General features: G+C 48.5%; 2 protein-coding genes across 4 annotated transcripts in view; one reads left to right on the forward strand and one right to left on the reverse strand.

Moving 5' to 3' along the window:
* Positions 1 to 150, forward strand: part of ETFA (electron transfer flavoprotein subunit alpha) — a 30,767-nt gene extending 30,617 nt beyond the window's left edge. Inside the window, exon 12 of the mRNA XM_085303223.1 lies at positions 45 to 150. Coding sequence (XP_085159349.1) covers positions 45 to 83 — 39 coding nt within the window. The 3' untranslated portion in view covers positions 84 to 150. The remainder of the gene's footprint in view (positions 1 to 44) is intronic.
* Positions 151 to 1,353: 1,203 nt separating this feature from the next.
* Positions 1,354 to 14,656, reverse strand: part of TMEM266 (transmembrane protein 266) — an 85,641-nt gene continuing 72,338 nt past the window's right edge. For all 3 annotated transcript variants that reach the window (XM_085303224.1, XM_085303225.1, XM_085303226.1), the window contains 2 exons: positions 2,859 to 2,909; positions 1,354 to 2,332 (listed from right to left, as the gene is read on the reverse strand). In XM_085303224.1, the coding sequence (XP_085159350.1) occupies positions 1,740 to 2,332; positions 2,859 to 2,909 (644 nt within the window). In that variant the 3' untranslated portion in view covers positions 1,354 to 1,739. The remainder of the gene's footprint in view (positions 2,333 to 2,858; positions 2,910 to 14,656) is intronic.

Here is a 14,656-nt window from a genome sequence, read left to right on the forward strand (position 1 = left end):
GCGAACACGGCGGGCAGTGCTGACCCCTGTGCTGGCGTTTGCAGGTGGTGCCCGAGATGACAGAGCTCCTGAAGAAGAAGTGAGCCCGCGCCGGGCCCCGTGGCAGCAGGGGAATGGGGCGCGGAACTGGGCAATAAAGACTTGTGCTGAGCGCTGGTGCGCGTGGGGCTTTCTGGGGGGGGCTGTGGGGGGAGCCGGTAACAGCGCCCTGCACAGCACATCGACCTCTGCATCATCGTGCTACGTCGGACACGGGCTTTGCTCAGAGGAGATCCCTTGAATGTGTGAGGAGAAAGGTAGGAGGGAAGGAAGAGAAGGGTGGAAGAAAGGATGGGGTGAGGAAGAAGGAAAGAGAACAGAGAGAGGCAAAAGGAAGAGAGAAAGTGAGTGAAAGAGGGAGGGAAGAAGAGGCAGAAGGGAGGGAGAAATGAAAAGGGACAGAAGCAGTGTTGAGGAAGAGGAGGGAAGAGGAAGAGTGGAAGGAGGAAGGGAATGGGAGAGGAGGAGGAAGGGAGGAGACAGGAGGAAAGAAGGGTGAAAGAATGAAGGGAAGAAGGTAAAGAGGAGGAGGGAAAAGGAAGGGAGAAGGGAAGGAAGTTAAGGAATGGAGCAAAACAAAAGAGAGGAAGGAAGGAATAGAGGGAAGAAGGCAGAAGAAAGGGAAGGGAGAAAAGGAACAGGAGGAGGAAAGGGAGGAGTGGGAGGGAAGGGGAAAGAAGGAAGGAGGATAAGGAAGAGGGAGGGAAAGTGAGAAAGGGAAGATGAAAGGTGGAGCAGGAGRAAGGAAGGAAGGACAAGGGGAAGGGAGGAAAAGAGAGGGAGGAGGGATAAAGGGAAGGCATAAAGCAGGGAAGGGAGAAGGAGGGAAAGGAGGAGAGGAAGGAAGAAAGGCTGGAAGTGAAGAATAAAAGGAAGAAGGAAGAGAGCAGGGAAAGAAGGGATTGAGGGAGGGAGGGAGGAAGGAAGCAAGGAAGGAGAGAAGAAGGGAGGATGGATGGAAGGATTAACCTGAGGAGAAAAGAAGGGAGAAGGGACAAAGGGAAGGAAGGAAGAAGGCAAGGAAGGGAGAGGATAAATGGAAGGCATGAAGCAGGGATGAGGAGAAGGCATGGGAGGAAGAAGGAAGAGGAAGAAAGGTGGGAAGAGAGGAAGAGAAAAGGGGAATGGTRGAAGAAAGGAGAGAGGRAAGGAAGAAAGGGAAAAGAGATGGAGGGATACGAGGAGGAGCAGGAAGGAAAGAAAAGGGGGGTAGAAGAAAAGAGGTAAAGATCAGAGCTAAGAAGTAGGAGATGGAGGAATAAAGGGAAGGAGGAGGAAAGGCAAGGAGGGGGGAGGAAGGACAGCACACAGACATCTCTGCCATTCTTTATTCCCAGCACTGTGCCCCCACCACCCACACCCAGCCCCCGTGGGTCCCCCCCCAGCTGCCTGCCCCAAGGGCCCCCTTGCCCCAGGCTCTGGGGGCCGCTGCCCAGGGGGTGGCCAGGCCCTGGGTCTGCCCTGGCCCCAGGCTCGAAGCAGGTCCATGCTGCTCCTGGATGCCATGGGGCTGCTGGTGGGTCCATAGTGTTCCTGGGTGCTGTGGGTCTGGCATGGCCCTGGGGCTGCTGGTGGGTCCACTGCGCCCAAGTGCTGTGGGTCCAGCCTAGCCCTGAGCTGGTGGCAGCAGCAGGGGTCAAGCACACCCCCTGCCTCCATCCCTGTGCCCCACACGGGCCCTGGCCGGGGCAGCCCGGTGCCTACGCCTCAGGCACCCTGCCCAGCCGCGGCTCCGGGGGCCCCAGCGCCCCGAGCTTCTCATCGATGACTGGGGCGCCCTGTGGGCACTCGATGAGCGGCTTGAGCTGGAAGACATCAAGGCTCTCCTGGTTCCTGCGGTTGAGCACGCTGAGCCGGTGGCCCAGGTCAGGGCTGGCCCCGGCTGAGCCCGCCGGGCTGGGCAGCTTCAGGTTGACGGGATCCAGCCCCTTCTGCGTCAAGCAAGCCTCCTCYGACAGGGACGACAGCAGCTCCTGCACCACGGCCCGGGCCACCCGCTGCCGAGCGGGCGCGAGGCCGCCCTGCGGGCCGGGGCCGGCCTCCGGGGCCTCCTCGCAGGCCGTGCTGCAGTCCGGGGAGGAGCCCAGCGTCTGGCTGCTCTCGCTGCGGGCCCGGGTGCCCGAGCTGGCCGTCGACCTGGAGGCGCTGCCCGAGGTGATGCTGGCGGACGTCCCGGTGCTGCCCAGCCTCATTGGCACCTCCACTGTGAACAGGTCGGAGGAGATGTTGGGGCGGTGGACATCAATCGCAGCTGTGGTGACCACGCAGATGGCTGCTTCAGGGACACCGCTGTCTGCAGGGACCAACCGGGGTGGGGGGGAGAGAGGGGGAGAGCGGAATTAGTCGCCAGCGCCATGACTGCACCAGACCAGCATTCGGTGAGTGGTCACTCRTCACAGCCGCCTTCCCTAGTGAAACGCTGCTGTTTCCCAAACTGTTGCCCCTCTTCCGCGCGCGTTACTGTGCAGCGCGGCTGCGCCTGCAGCTCTCGTGGCTCCATTCACTCGTGCACGCAGCGTCGCTTCCCACCGGGCCGCAGGCTCTGCGCRAGCCCCCAGCACCTTTTCACCACACGCCGCCCCTCGCAGGGGCTCAGCCCCGGTGCCTGCCCCTTCCAGCTCCCTGCCGAGGGGCCCGTAAATCTCTGGAGAATTTCTGGCTTGATAAAAACACCATGGAGAAAAACCAACCTGGCACTGCGGCTTTCCTCTCCCGGACAGATCTAGTGCAGTGCTCAGTCTCGCTTGGTTTACAGCATGCAGAGCAACACAGCCCTAGCCAAAATTCAATTTATCGCTACATTTTTAAGGGATACTTACCACTGCTGGGCTCATTGTAGTACCGACTGATGTAATTGTTCATGTCATCCTCTGGAAAAAAAATAAATAAGGTGGCAGCAATTAGAAGACTGTTTATTTCATTAAATGGTTGAAATCCCACCCTGTGAAATGCTCTCCTGTGTCCTATATGCCCAGAGAACCCCTTGAGCCTTTTTTATAATGTGTGCTGTGAGGTCAGGAGAGCTGGCGTGAGCTGCAGACACAGGCCGTGTGCCCCACCTGCCCCACGCGCATGGGGCTGATCATCTGTTTTCTTTCTTTACRAGCCCACACTGGGAATGGGGCCTGCAAAGGCGGTGTTCTGGATGGACACCACGGCCCCTGTGATCTAAATTCCTGGCTTTCTCTTTGCAGATGAAGAATGGAACAATTTCCGTGACGGGAGCTGTTTGRGCATTCGGCGATTTCTGTCAATACGAGACGCTACTTTTGGTGACCAGCTGCCATCTCTCTAAAATGACCCAAGGGGTTTGGCTTGAGGAATGGATACTCAAGGGACACAAAGCACCTTGGGTGTTCACCTCGGCAGACTACAGTCGCTGATATCTATGTGGCTGTGAGCACAGCTGGCCTATACACCTTATAAAAATTCTCTGCAAATACTGTATGACCATGACATAAGTTGCTTGAAAATATACATTTGAAATTCCTTTTTTGCATGCCACAGTTCCTTGGTACTCTGGTGGATGTGGCCAGCAGCTGGCTATCACGTTAGCGATTGCTACCCTTCAAGCCYGACAGTTCAACCAATTTTTCTGGTAACCTAGCAGCCCACTCATYGCCTGGACCCGCTCACCCCCAAACGAGAACGGGAGACTCAAAAATCTCCCCCCAAGTGGCAGTACATTACTCCACTCATCCATAATCAGTCAGTCTGTCACAGCGGCGATCAAGGCTAGTCCGGCAGAATTTGCCCTCGGTAAAGCTGACTATTCCCAATCACCTTCCTGTCCTTCACGTGCTTCAAAACGGTTCTCAAGAAAACACGCTCCACAGTCTTTCCAGAGACTGACGTGGGGCTGATCAGCTCCTTCTCAGCACTCACGAAGACGAGCTTCACACTGGCCTGCTCCCGGCCAACAGGGCCCTCCCCTCCCGAGGCTGTGGCACAAGGACAGAGCCTGCACGAATCCCGGCAGATTGAGCCGAGGGTAGCACAAGAGACGGCCCTGTTCCTGATGCTGCAATTCCACCGCCGCGTTGCCTCCTTCCACGCGGTCCCACATTGCAGCCGCAGCGGCTCCGCGGAGTTTCTGACCTGAGCTGCGCTCCCCTCTCACCTAACGCTAGTCACTGCCCGCCACGAGCCAGCAGCAGGCCTCTGCTTTGGGGGACGGGTTTTTGGGGCAGGGGGAAGGATTGGAAGGGCAGCTCTTACCTCTCCTTCAGGGGTACTCGTATTTTCTTCTGGTACTTTATTCACGTGGTCCTACGCTGTGCCTCATTTTCGCTTACAGCCCCCGCTTTAAACCCGGTCTGTGCTCATGCTGAGTGGCAATGATGTAACCCTCGCCGCAAGGGGTCTGGCCTCTTTCTTTCCTTTTGGTGTCTCTAACTTGCTACTACAAAACACCCAGGACTAAAAGAAGCAGGGAAAAAAGACCAGCGCGCTTCCAGAAGAGCAGCTCGAACTTTGCTGCTTGACAAATGGTTGCTTTCCTGGATGGAAATGCTGGAAATCCTGGATGGAAAGTATGGAAATCCATACTTTCCTGGATGACAGTATCCCTAAAAGCCACACAAGGAGTTTGCAAAGCCAACAGAAATGGCATTAAAACTCAGCACAAATCCTGCTTTGGGAAACAAGCAACAGAGCCGGGCAAKGCAGCTCTCTAGCTGTTGTAAATCGGTGTAGTTTTAATGAGTACCTCCACATTTCTGCAGCAACGTTTCATTTTTCCTTCAGAAGGAACAAAGACAGCTATTTGGTTGCTGTAACATACTACATATATATGCAATTGATATATAATATTACATTATCTGTTAGCTTCAAACATGCTATGAGGATCCTACAAGCTGCGGCTGCAGCCCTACACTCGTAACACACACACGAGCGCCGCACCTGAACGGCGACAGCGGGAAGAGAGAACCGGCACCACACGAGGGAAGCAGCAGCGGCGCCGCATGCCGAAGGGCCGCGAAGACAACACGCTCCAGACGCAGCGGATGGCAGAGCGTCTCCCGTGACCTTACGGAAACTTTACAGTCACTGAAGAAGGAAAACAACAACCCCCTTTGGTCCCAGCCCGGAGCAGCGCGCGGCCGTTACGACCAGGAAGACGAGCGCAGCAGGCCAGGAAGCCGTGCGCGTTCGCAGCAGCCCGACCCGCCCGGTCTGCGGTGTATCGTGTGCTCTAAAAGCATCCTCTCCTTTTAAGTGCTCTTTTTGATACCGTGTTTCAGCAAACCATGCTCATCCCTTTGAGCCAGATTTCCTTCATCCCCTGGGCCTCTGTGGCTACAGTCCTGCCTTTTCACAGCACATTGCGGTTTGCAGGTGAAAGAAACAGATGTTTTCCGGGGAACACTCTCCGCACACAACAAGACCCAAACCACCAAGCACTCTGTACCTGAAATAGCTGCACTCGTAAGAAGGCAATCTAACCTGACACTGAAAGGGAACAGGGTTGTCTGCCTGGTTTCACTGGATCTTAAAAGCTTTTTTGGCCCTTGTTGATCTTTAAATGCCTGCAGTCAGAGGTGTGCTTTGTGCTAATGCCCGAGTTTAAAAAAGAGGCCTCAGAGTAGCTCAAGGCAACGCCGCTGGATTAGGAGTACATTGCAAGGCTTTCCAGCTATCTGCTACTAAAATACACTTCATTTCAATCATACATAATTTAAACTCTAAATGCCACCAAACCTACCAGTACAGATACAAGCTCTTGCTCTGGGAGGGAATCTTTAGGTATATGCAGAATATACCTGCATATATATATATTTTTAGTGATAGGTCTTCATCACATTTAATTCAGAGTCTATTTCTAAGTAGAGAAAAGAGGAAAATGGCAACAGCTGAGGCCTGGAAAAAGGCAAGCTGTGTACATGGGCCTGCCCCTCATCATCACCCAGCAAAGCACAGGGCCATACTSAGTGCAGTTAGTGGGAGACTCTCATCAAAATCTGCCGTGGTGCTAGGAYCCCTTGCGCTGAGGGAAAAAAAGCAACCTGGAAAAGTTATTTGCTTGTTTCCTATACCTTAGAGCAACACTCAAATGAAATCTTCTTTAGGATTGCACACCATTACTGTCCCRGCCACCGGCGTATCAACCAACAGCGCGTACTAGTGACCTGTTTCAAAATCAGTAAGTTGTCAAAATCAGACCTGTTTTCAGACCAAAGAGATACCGATTACTCATTAGATTGGCAGAGGCCAATGCCAAACACCCAAAAAGGAAATCCCGAAACGCTGGCACTCGGAGCCCTGCGCGTGGCGAGGAGAGCTCCCAACTCTCCCGGCCCCGTGAGACCGCTTGCACACAAGACGCGGAGCTGGCTGCTGTCGTGYCATTATGCGACAGTCTGCTTAACGTCACTGTTTCCCTTGCTAAAATTTTTCTACATGCACACACACATATATATACACCTATGTGTTTGTGCGTCTATAAAATACAAAATACACCTGTTTTCACCCTGAAAAGTTTCTTATGAGTAAAAAGCAATGAAGAGTAATGAAAAAACAGCAGCATAATAAATATTTCAACTACAGATTAAGTTTCTCCACGATTACAGTAAAGAAAACTGACAATTAACAAACTCGTCTTTGTCACACGGGAGTCTCAGCTGCTTTGGACAGAAAAGGTGATAAGCAACTCCAGATACCTCTGATTATATTCTTAACAGCTGAAAGCAAGGAGTATAAAGAAAATGCCACAAATATAGAACTGAAAGCAATTACTTCTGCATATAAAATGTATATGTGGATAAAAAGCACAGCACTGTGGAGCCCTGCTTTGTAGCTGACGGTGATTTACAGTGAGGTGAAGTCCCCACTGCTCAGTACACACAGTCAAATGGGATCAAGAACACAAATTCATTTGCGACTGATGGCACGCAGGATGCTGATAAGAGTAAGCAGGGCAGACCAGCTTTTGCAAGAGGGGCAGACTGCTTGTATTATTTAAWTTGTGCGAAGTATTTTCCGCTTTCAGTATGCTTTAATTGCAGCTAGAGAAAGGCAATTGTCTTAAGGAATATTTCATCCTTTATATTTTCCCTGTTTTTTTAAACAGATTTTTTTTTCATACTTCTAACAAGTTGGAATTTCCAGGATCCAGAAGATTTTTTTTCTCTCCTTTCCTTGAAATTCACTCAACTCCCCAACTACACACCAATATTACCTGCACTTCCTTTTCCACAAAGATTAACTTTTCTTTTAAAAATCCTTAGCCATACAGATGCACAAACGATATTTATAGTAAAATAAGCTACTGGCAGTAAGCAGAAAGAAAAAAGCATTTGCCTTTCATTTTCCGTGGAAACTGCAACCTTTGGGAAACGCCTACRGATGAGGAGCTCTAGTCGTTCAAGGCCAGGACAGCAGACCAACTCCAACAGGATCAAGTCTTTTCACTAGCCAGAAGGGGATGTTGGGCTGGGAAGCTTGGGCAGAGGCCTCAAAACCAAACAGCCTTCCCCGACACGGTACCCACCCCTTCTGCAAGGCCACGAATGCAATAAAGTCACATTCAAGATGGGGAGATAAGGCCGCCCCCCTTAGCCCACTATCCGAATCACCGTTATTAAAACAATGTGGGGCTCTTGGTCAGGATCTGTCTGACAGCTACTATATTCTGTTTGATAAAGGCTTTCAAATTATCTGCCTGTTCTTTTCCTGCAAAATTCAGAATATAAGCTAAAACAGCCCAGGGAATAATAAACTATTTGGAGTACAGTCCCATACAATCTCATCTGACCCAAGAGACAACATTATAATCTCTCTTTCCTGGCCCTATAAAAACATAATAAATTAGGTGAAACACATGAATGATATTCCCCCCAAGCAGACCTCTCTTTCACTCTATAATCTTTCARCGGTGACCTTTAATTCTTTCCCCACTGACTTCAGTGAAAGAGTCTGCAAAACCTCTACATACAATAAATACCATTTGCACATCTTTACGATTAAAGGCCTTAAAAAAGTCATTTCTTTTGAACCAGCTCACTATGGAAGCATTTTACTTTGTGTTTTTATTGCCATTGATTGTACTGTCTTCTGTCTCTCACAGCTGAATTTTCTGAACAGGAGGGTTATTCTTTCCACTGTGCGGTCTCCCACTGAGGATAGGAAGGAGCCCGCCAAGTAGAGTAACGTTGTCTTACCATGTCTCTCTTCTGGAAAGTAATCTTTGCTAGAAGGCTTCTAATGAAGCAGATCGTCTATCCCCATCACTGCTATCTGACACCAGTGGCTTTTCCTCAAAGTACCACTACCATTTAGAAGCCTCTGGGGAAAAAAAATAAGGATAAAATACACTCTGCAATGAAAGCCACTGAGACACACTCTGAGCAGAAAGGTTGTTCAAAGCACAAGTTGTAAGATCAAGCTACTGCCCCCTAAACACTTCTAAAAATWAGAGCAATGATGGGGGCTACACTGCTCTGACACCGGCCCATGACACTGCTGCAATGCAAGTTTGCACGAAAAGGGCACAGCCCTAGCATCACGCTGCAGAGCATGAAGAAAGGAAGCTGGAGTGCACACAGCAAAGGCCATATATGATGTGTTTCTGAAAGCAGACTGGCAGTGCGTGGGGGGAAAACTCCCTGATGAAACTGTAGCCTTCCCAGGGAAATCCCTCCTAGGGATTGCCGTACAAGCGCTGGCATTTCCAATCTCTCTGGCCCCGACCAGCTGAATTTCACCATCACCAAATTCTCTACCAGACCTGACTTCTCCTCCTCCTCCTCAGCAGTCTGCGCAGAAGTCACTTCTCACTTACAAATTCACGTATTAAGGCACACGTGTGATTCCTAAGCTGTGCTTCTTCCTGGGCTGGTGCAAGACGACCCAAGCAGGATTGCACTGCCTCTGCCTTGCTGGCACAGACAGATCTCTCTCCCCTTCCCTCCAGCAACATGGAAAAGTCTGTACCAATAGAAAACATGAGGAGCCAGCTGGCACTTTCCRGGAGGCTTCTCCTGCTTTTCGGACAAAGGCGGACTGCCACAACAGGGCAAGCTGCAGTGCTCATGCGCCCTTTCCGTTCACGCAGATCTCCGCTCCCCACAGAAGCTGGAGGGCTGCGAAAGCACCCGTGCTGCAGCAAACTGTCCGAGTTAGCCTGCAGAGAAAGCACAGAGCAACAGACCCGGCCTGGCTCTAAGTAAGAAACCTGCCTGAGATGGGGACCACCATGTCAAAGAAAATCCTGGGACAMAGAACAACCTCCGCTATCAGCAGAAGCTGCTAGGATAGAAAATCAAAATCCTTAAATAACAACACGCTGGATGGGTCTGGTCCTCGCTTTCACCCTGCAAGAGCACCGCCCGCTGGCTCGAGCAAGGCTGAGATGCAAGGTGTCTGCACGGCACAGCTGATGGGTTTTGGCACAGGACGGCCTGGGTGACCTCTGAATTCTCTTTTCAACCTTGTTCTTTGTGAATGAGGATCTGCAAATCCACATCAGACCAAACGTATGACAGTCAGCTTGGAGAAAACAGACAGAAACTTCGGTCTGTCTCTATAAAAGAAGGGCTCAATTTTTGAATCTAGAAAAACTAAGACCGAGGCTGCCATCAAAGCAATAAATCTCAGGGTAAACAACATGGAACAGAGGAATGATTTAACCTAAAGGATTCACAAATGAACTGTTATAAAATGGCAACAAGCAAGGGATCACTGGGATTGCGATTAGGGAAAGGCTTCTAACAATTTAGGAAAGTAAGATGTTGGAGCAGGMTTCTGATGGCAGCAGAGGCCAAAATATCTCAATGCTTTCAAGTGGTGCATGATCAGTTTATGCAAGGGGTTATTATGAAAGGGACTGCATGCTCGGACAGTGGAAACCRTCCAAGTTCTGGGTTCTGGTTCTTTACACCTCTGTGCATTAATGATGGGAGAGGACTTGAACCTCACACGTGTGACTATAATGTTTGCCACTTCTGGAARCAAAACAAGTTTCTACCCCTCCTGTTCAGTGAATATGAAATTCAAAAGCTTAATTACATCCATATTTATGTAAGTGTTGCTTTAGGATTAATTCCTATGATTCCTGCCTGGACGATCACCATGAAGCGTGGACCAGGCACCTACAGAGAAGCCAAATCCTTGCCTCTCCGTGGGTTCATGGTGTTTAACTACAAAGCAGAATGCACTTAAGATATAACCATTTCCAAGAGTAGGCTTCAAAGTAGATACTTTTCAACACTTTAAAATAACTATAAACTATCTTCTATCTATTGCTCTGCAGTAACATAGCTCTCTTCAGAGCACTATCAGATGGTCACCGAAGGAACTGGTATAGAGCTGAAGAACCCAGTCTTCAACTAGCTCAGCCTTGCAAGCAGCAGCTGACAAAATCCATGCCAGTGCCTTCTCAGGCATCTTATGAATAATCTTAATAGAAGCCCTTTGAAGCTCCAGAATTTTTCATATTCCCCTCCCAACATCCCATTTTCTTCACTTACAAAACAGTGGGTACCTGCGGGCAAAGCAAACTTTACTTTTCTCCACATACGATCACAAATTGTAGTAGTACCCCAAAGCAAACCACTTGCTGTCAACCCTGTAAAAATGGAAATTCGACTCAGAATAGTTAAAACAATCCTYCTGTGATGGAAAGTAACAGAGCTGGGATCCAGTCCTTGCTCAAATGAATATAACGGTGGCATATTAATATTAAACTATGACAGAACTGTAGAATTTCAAAAACTGAAGTGATATATGCAGGAAAATGTGGAATTTCCATGAGGGACTATAATTCATATATTATGGGAGAGATTAATGAATAATAAATTTTCAGAGGAAGTATTAATGTTTACACGGGGCATTGTGAACCTGGCATTCCCAAAAGCCTGCAACTTTGTATCCTAAACCCTAAAAATGATTTGTGCAGGAACAGAAAACAGTAGATGTTATTCTGACYATGACCAGTTACATAGGCAAGAATTCAGCAAGAGAAAAGAACTCCCTTTGTAATTTAGAGATGAGCAGATAGGATAATTGTTGCCATTATGCCATCAAACCATCTCCGGGCAGAAGAAAGGAGACAGCACTTAGGATCTTTCCCTTGCTCTTAGTGAYAGGCTGACCACAACGGTCCTGAAAATCATTAGCGGTGCGGTGTTCCCAGGCAGCAGCTTTCAGCCGCGGCTCCTTACAAACCAGCCGAGCCTCACCGGCCGCTTTACAGTCTGGGAGTGGCATCATCGTGCATGCGGCACTGGAGAAACTGAGGCGGGGACACTCCGCCAAGCGCTCGCGGCGCAGCCACTGGCACAGCTTTGCCCTAGGTTTTTTAGCTCCCCGAGTCCTGCCCTTCTCCTGAGGCCAGCATCTTTCCTGGTGTCAGTAAGGGAGGGCACCCCTCAACCCACACACCGACGCCTGTGTTTTAGCCGCCACGTTTGTCCACTCGAAAAAAATTAAAGGGGAAAATTTCCCTGCATCTCTTTGCCAAATCAAGCTAGAAAATACTATATACCTAAACATTTTCCACAGGTTGTTTCTACGGTGCTAGGATTCTCTCATTAAGCTAATTCTGGGGACACTGGCTCGTTATTTAGAGAATTAGCACAGGACGGACCTGGCAGTTCAGACACAGAGGAAGGTCAGAGAGAGATCTGCAGAAAGGAAAGCGGGTTGAAAATATGTCCTGAAAGCTACTGAACCTGTCAGCACATACAGCCCCCTCGCACTGCGGGCCACATTGCGCTTCTCTGCCATCCCCTGCCAGACTCCTCGAGGTGCTGGGTGTACCTGACTTATGCCGGGATTACCTGAATAATTTTACTGAACACGGTAATAAATGGTTGTGCAAAATCCAGGGTAAACACCAGAGTGCAAGCTGGAGCTGCCTCTGAGGAGCTTTAACTTATGCACTATCCCATAAAACTCCCAGGTAGGGAAATGAGTAAAAAGTCTGAATGTCTTTTTATTCCATAACCCCCTCGTGGTAAAGTATTCTGCACTGAATGTTTCCATTGTCCACTATAGACGGGGGAAATAAGATTAGCTTGGGATGGAATATCTCATTTTCTCCTGCATTATGTTCTCTAGCCAACTCAAGCTTCTTGGTTTGGCAGCATTCAGGGCTCTCCAAAGACAGTGAGTTTTTGAAGGCTAACAAAGCTAAGTTTGGCACAAACACATATCAGTCCATGCCATACCCTATCCCCAGGTGTTGCAGATAGGGCTAATATTCTGCCAGAGTATTGGAGAACAACCTACCAGCGCCTGTTCTGCTTAACAGCTGAACTGTAGTTTTTAACACTATTAGCAATCTGGTCCCTTATTTCTCCTCAAAATAGCCTTTGCAAGAGGCAACCTCAGATATTTTTCAAAGCTCACAAATGCCACGTGACACACAGTGATTAACTGCAATCATCACTGGGGTCTTTAAAGAGGAAAAACACAGCTAAGAGAAAGTGGATGCAAAGCAACTCCTAATGTAGTCTGACCCAGAGGGTAATTTGCAATGMGTAACCCTTGGCCCCAAAAGCCAGGGGATAAAACACTGGAGACTTATATTTCCAGGCAAAGCAAGGCTATGCAAAATCCTGAAGATAGCACGGCCGATGTAACCACAGCACGTGACGTGGGGAGGACACAGAAATGACTCACAGGACTGTCTCACGCGTCCTGCTTTGCGGCGCCAGGTCCCACAAGCATTTTGTATGCACAAGCAGGTGGGGAGCCGTAACACTGGGAGAGCCTACAGAACCCAGCCAGGCTGGTAGAACRGACGGCACCTGGAAGACGAAGACCTACTCCTCTTCTGCCTCAGACACCACAGCCAGTTTTTGCTCAGATATGTATTGGTGAAAGTAGCCACAGCACAAATGAAGAAATTCTGGCAGCACGCCAAAGCAATAACGGAGAAAGCTGCTGCCGCAACAGCAAGCACATTACTGGGAGCACAAGGTAGTGCTGGAAGAGCTGAGAATAGAGACCTAGATGAGGTGGGGAGGGACAAGCGGCAGGCAGGGCTGGCCCATGCTTTTTCTGTCCCTTTTCAAGCTCTTAGCTAAGGTTTTGATGGACGCTACAGCTTATGTAGAAGCAAGCTGTGAGCCAGCATTGCTGGTGCAGGATTCAAAGCCTGGTGATGATGGGTGGGGTGGCTTATTACTTCTTTCCTCTGCAAAATAATCCAGGAAATTGGATGCAAACTCCTCTGCCTCAATARACCATTAATGGGATTGCCAACCAAAGCACTGAATGTTAATGCTGGGCTCATTTTTTTTATACAATCTTAACTYGGTGCCTTTGTTGCTAGTCCACTACGACAGTAGGCTACCATGATAGCAGTTCCTTGCTATGAGACCATAGGATATTTCTTCTGTCTGACTCCTGCTTCATTCAACATACAGAACAATAGTGAAAAYAGAGTTACCTAAATTTAGCTGACAAAGACAAGCACTCAAAACCACACATCTACAAAGGGTTTTTGTAATACATGATACAATTTAGAAAAAATATTTTCCCTTGTATTTTCAGTTTATTTCTGGGAATCAGTAAATAATTCTAGACTCTCGGCACGACTGTTGAAATATAAYTGCACATTATCTAAAGTATTGCATTTGTTTTGTTATTTTCTGGATTTTTTTTTTCAGTGACAAGCATGAATCTCTCTAATTACATAACCAAATGGAATGTGGAAATCAATCCTGAAGACTGTGTGTCCACTCTGTTGTTCACCTGGCCAGCATTTTACAAGAAGAAATGAATAACGGGTASTTGTGTTAACCTGGAAGTTTGAATGAATAAGACAGTAAAATTTTTAGACCAATCTCCACAGCACTGTAATTTCAGCAAGCTTCCTTAGAATGTGCACAGCACTCTCCARTTCCAAATGCAACCCTCAAGGAACGCATGCATAAATTATAATGCATCCACTGGGGAAGCCTCTGAAATCCTACAAAAAGGGAGAAATCCATTTTAGGGAGAATGCAGTCTCTTTATCCTACGATTCTATGATTCTTCCACTGTCTGCTTTTAATTAGAATTTCAAACCAGGAATAATTAATGGCTAAGTTGTGATCAGCATTTAGTCATTATTAAAAAGAAAAAACAAAACCAATTTCTACATGATTTCATTACTGTGAGAAGTATGGAGAGGATAATCATTTGAAAAAACGTGGGCACCATTTTTTATTAAACCTTTGGTTAAATACTTCTGTGCCTTTAATTCAATGGAGTTTGGCCAAAAGAAAGCTATCACAAGAACCTCTAATTCAAATATATTCACATACTGCTCATCCGCTAAAATAATCCAGCAAAGATGTCTGAGAAAGACTAACACRCCACTGTGGAGGAAAGCAAGTGAGAGGAAGTAATCCAGACTGTTCTCTTCTCCAGAGCACCGTGTTCCCCATCAGGGAGATCAGGTCCATCCTGCCTCCAGTGAGGGCGATCAGGGCACAAAGAGCAACAACCTTTTCAATAATCCTTTCGGTCTAGCATTCAGGTAAATTTACCTACATTCTAGGTAAATACAGCCGTTAGTATTTCTCTGATGCAGACAYGCCTGCCCAACAGACAGCTGGCAGCCCGGCGGTACCCACAGGTCTGCTGCTCACCTCCGGCATGTGACCTCAGCATCCAAAGCAGGAGCTGC

The sequence above is a fragment of the Rhea americana genome, unplaced genomic scaffold, assembly GCF_003343005.1.
Source record: "Rhea americana isolate MKP2758 unplaced genomic scaffold, rheAme1 scaffold_2, whole genome shotgun sequence".
Lineage (NCBI taxonomy): Eukaryota > Metazoa > Chordata > Aves > Rheiformes > Rheidae > Rhea > Rhea americana.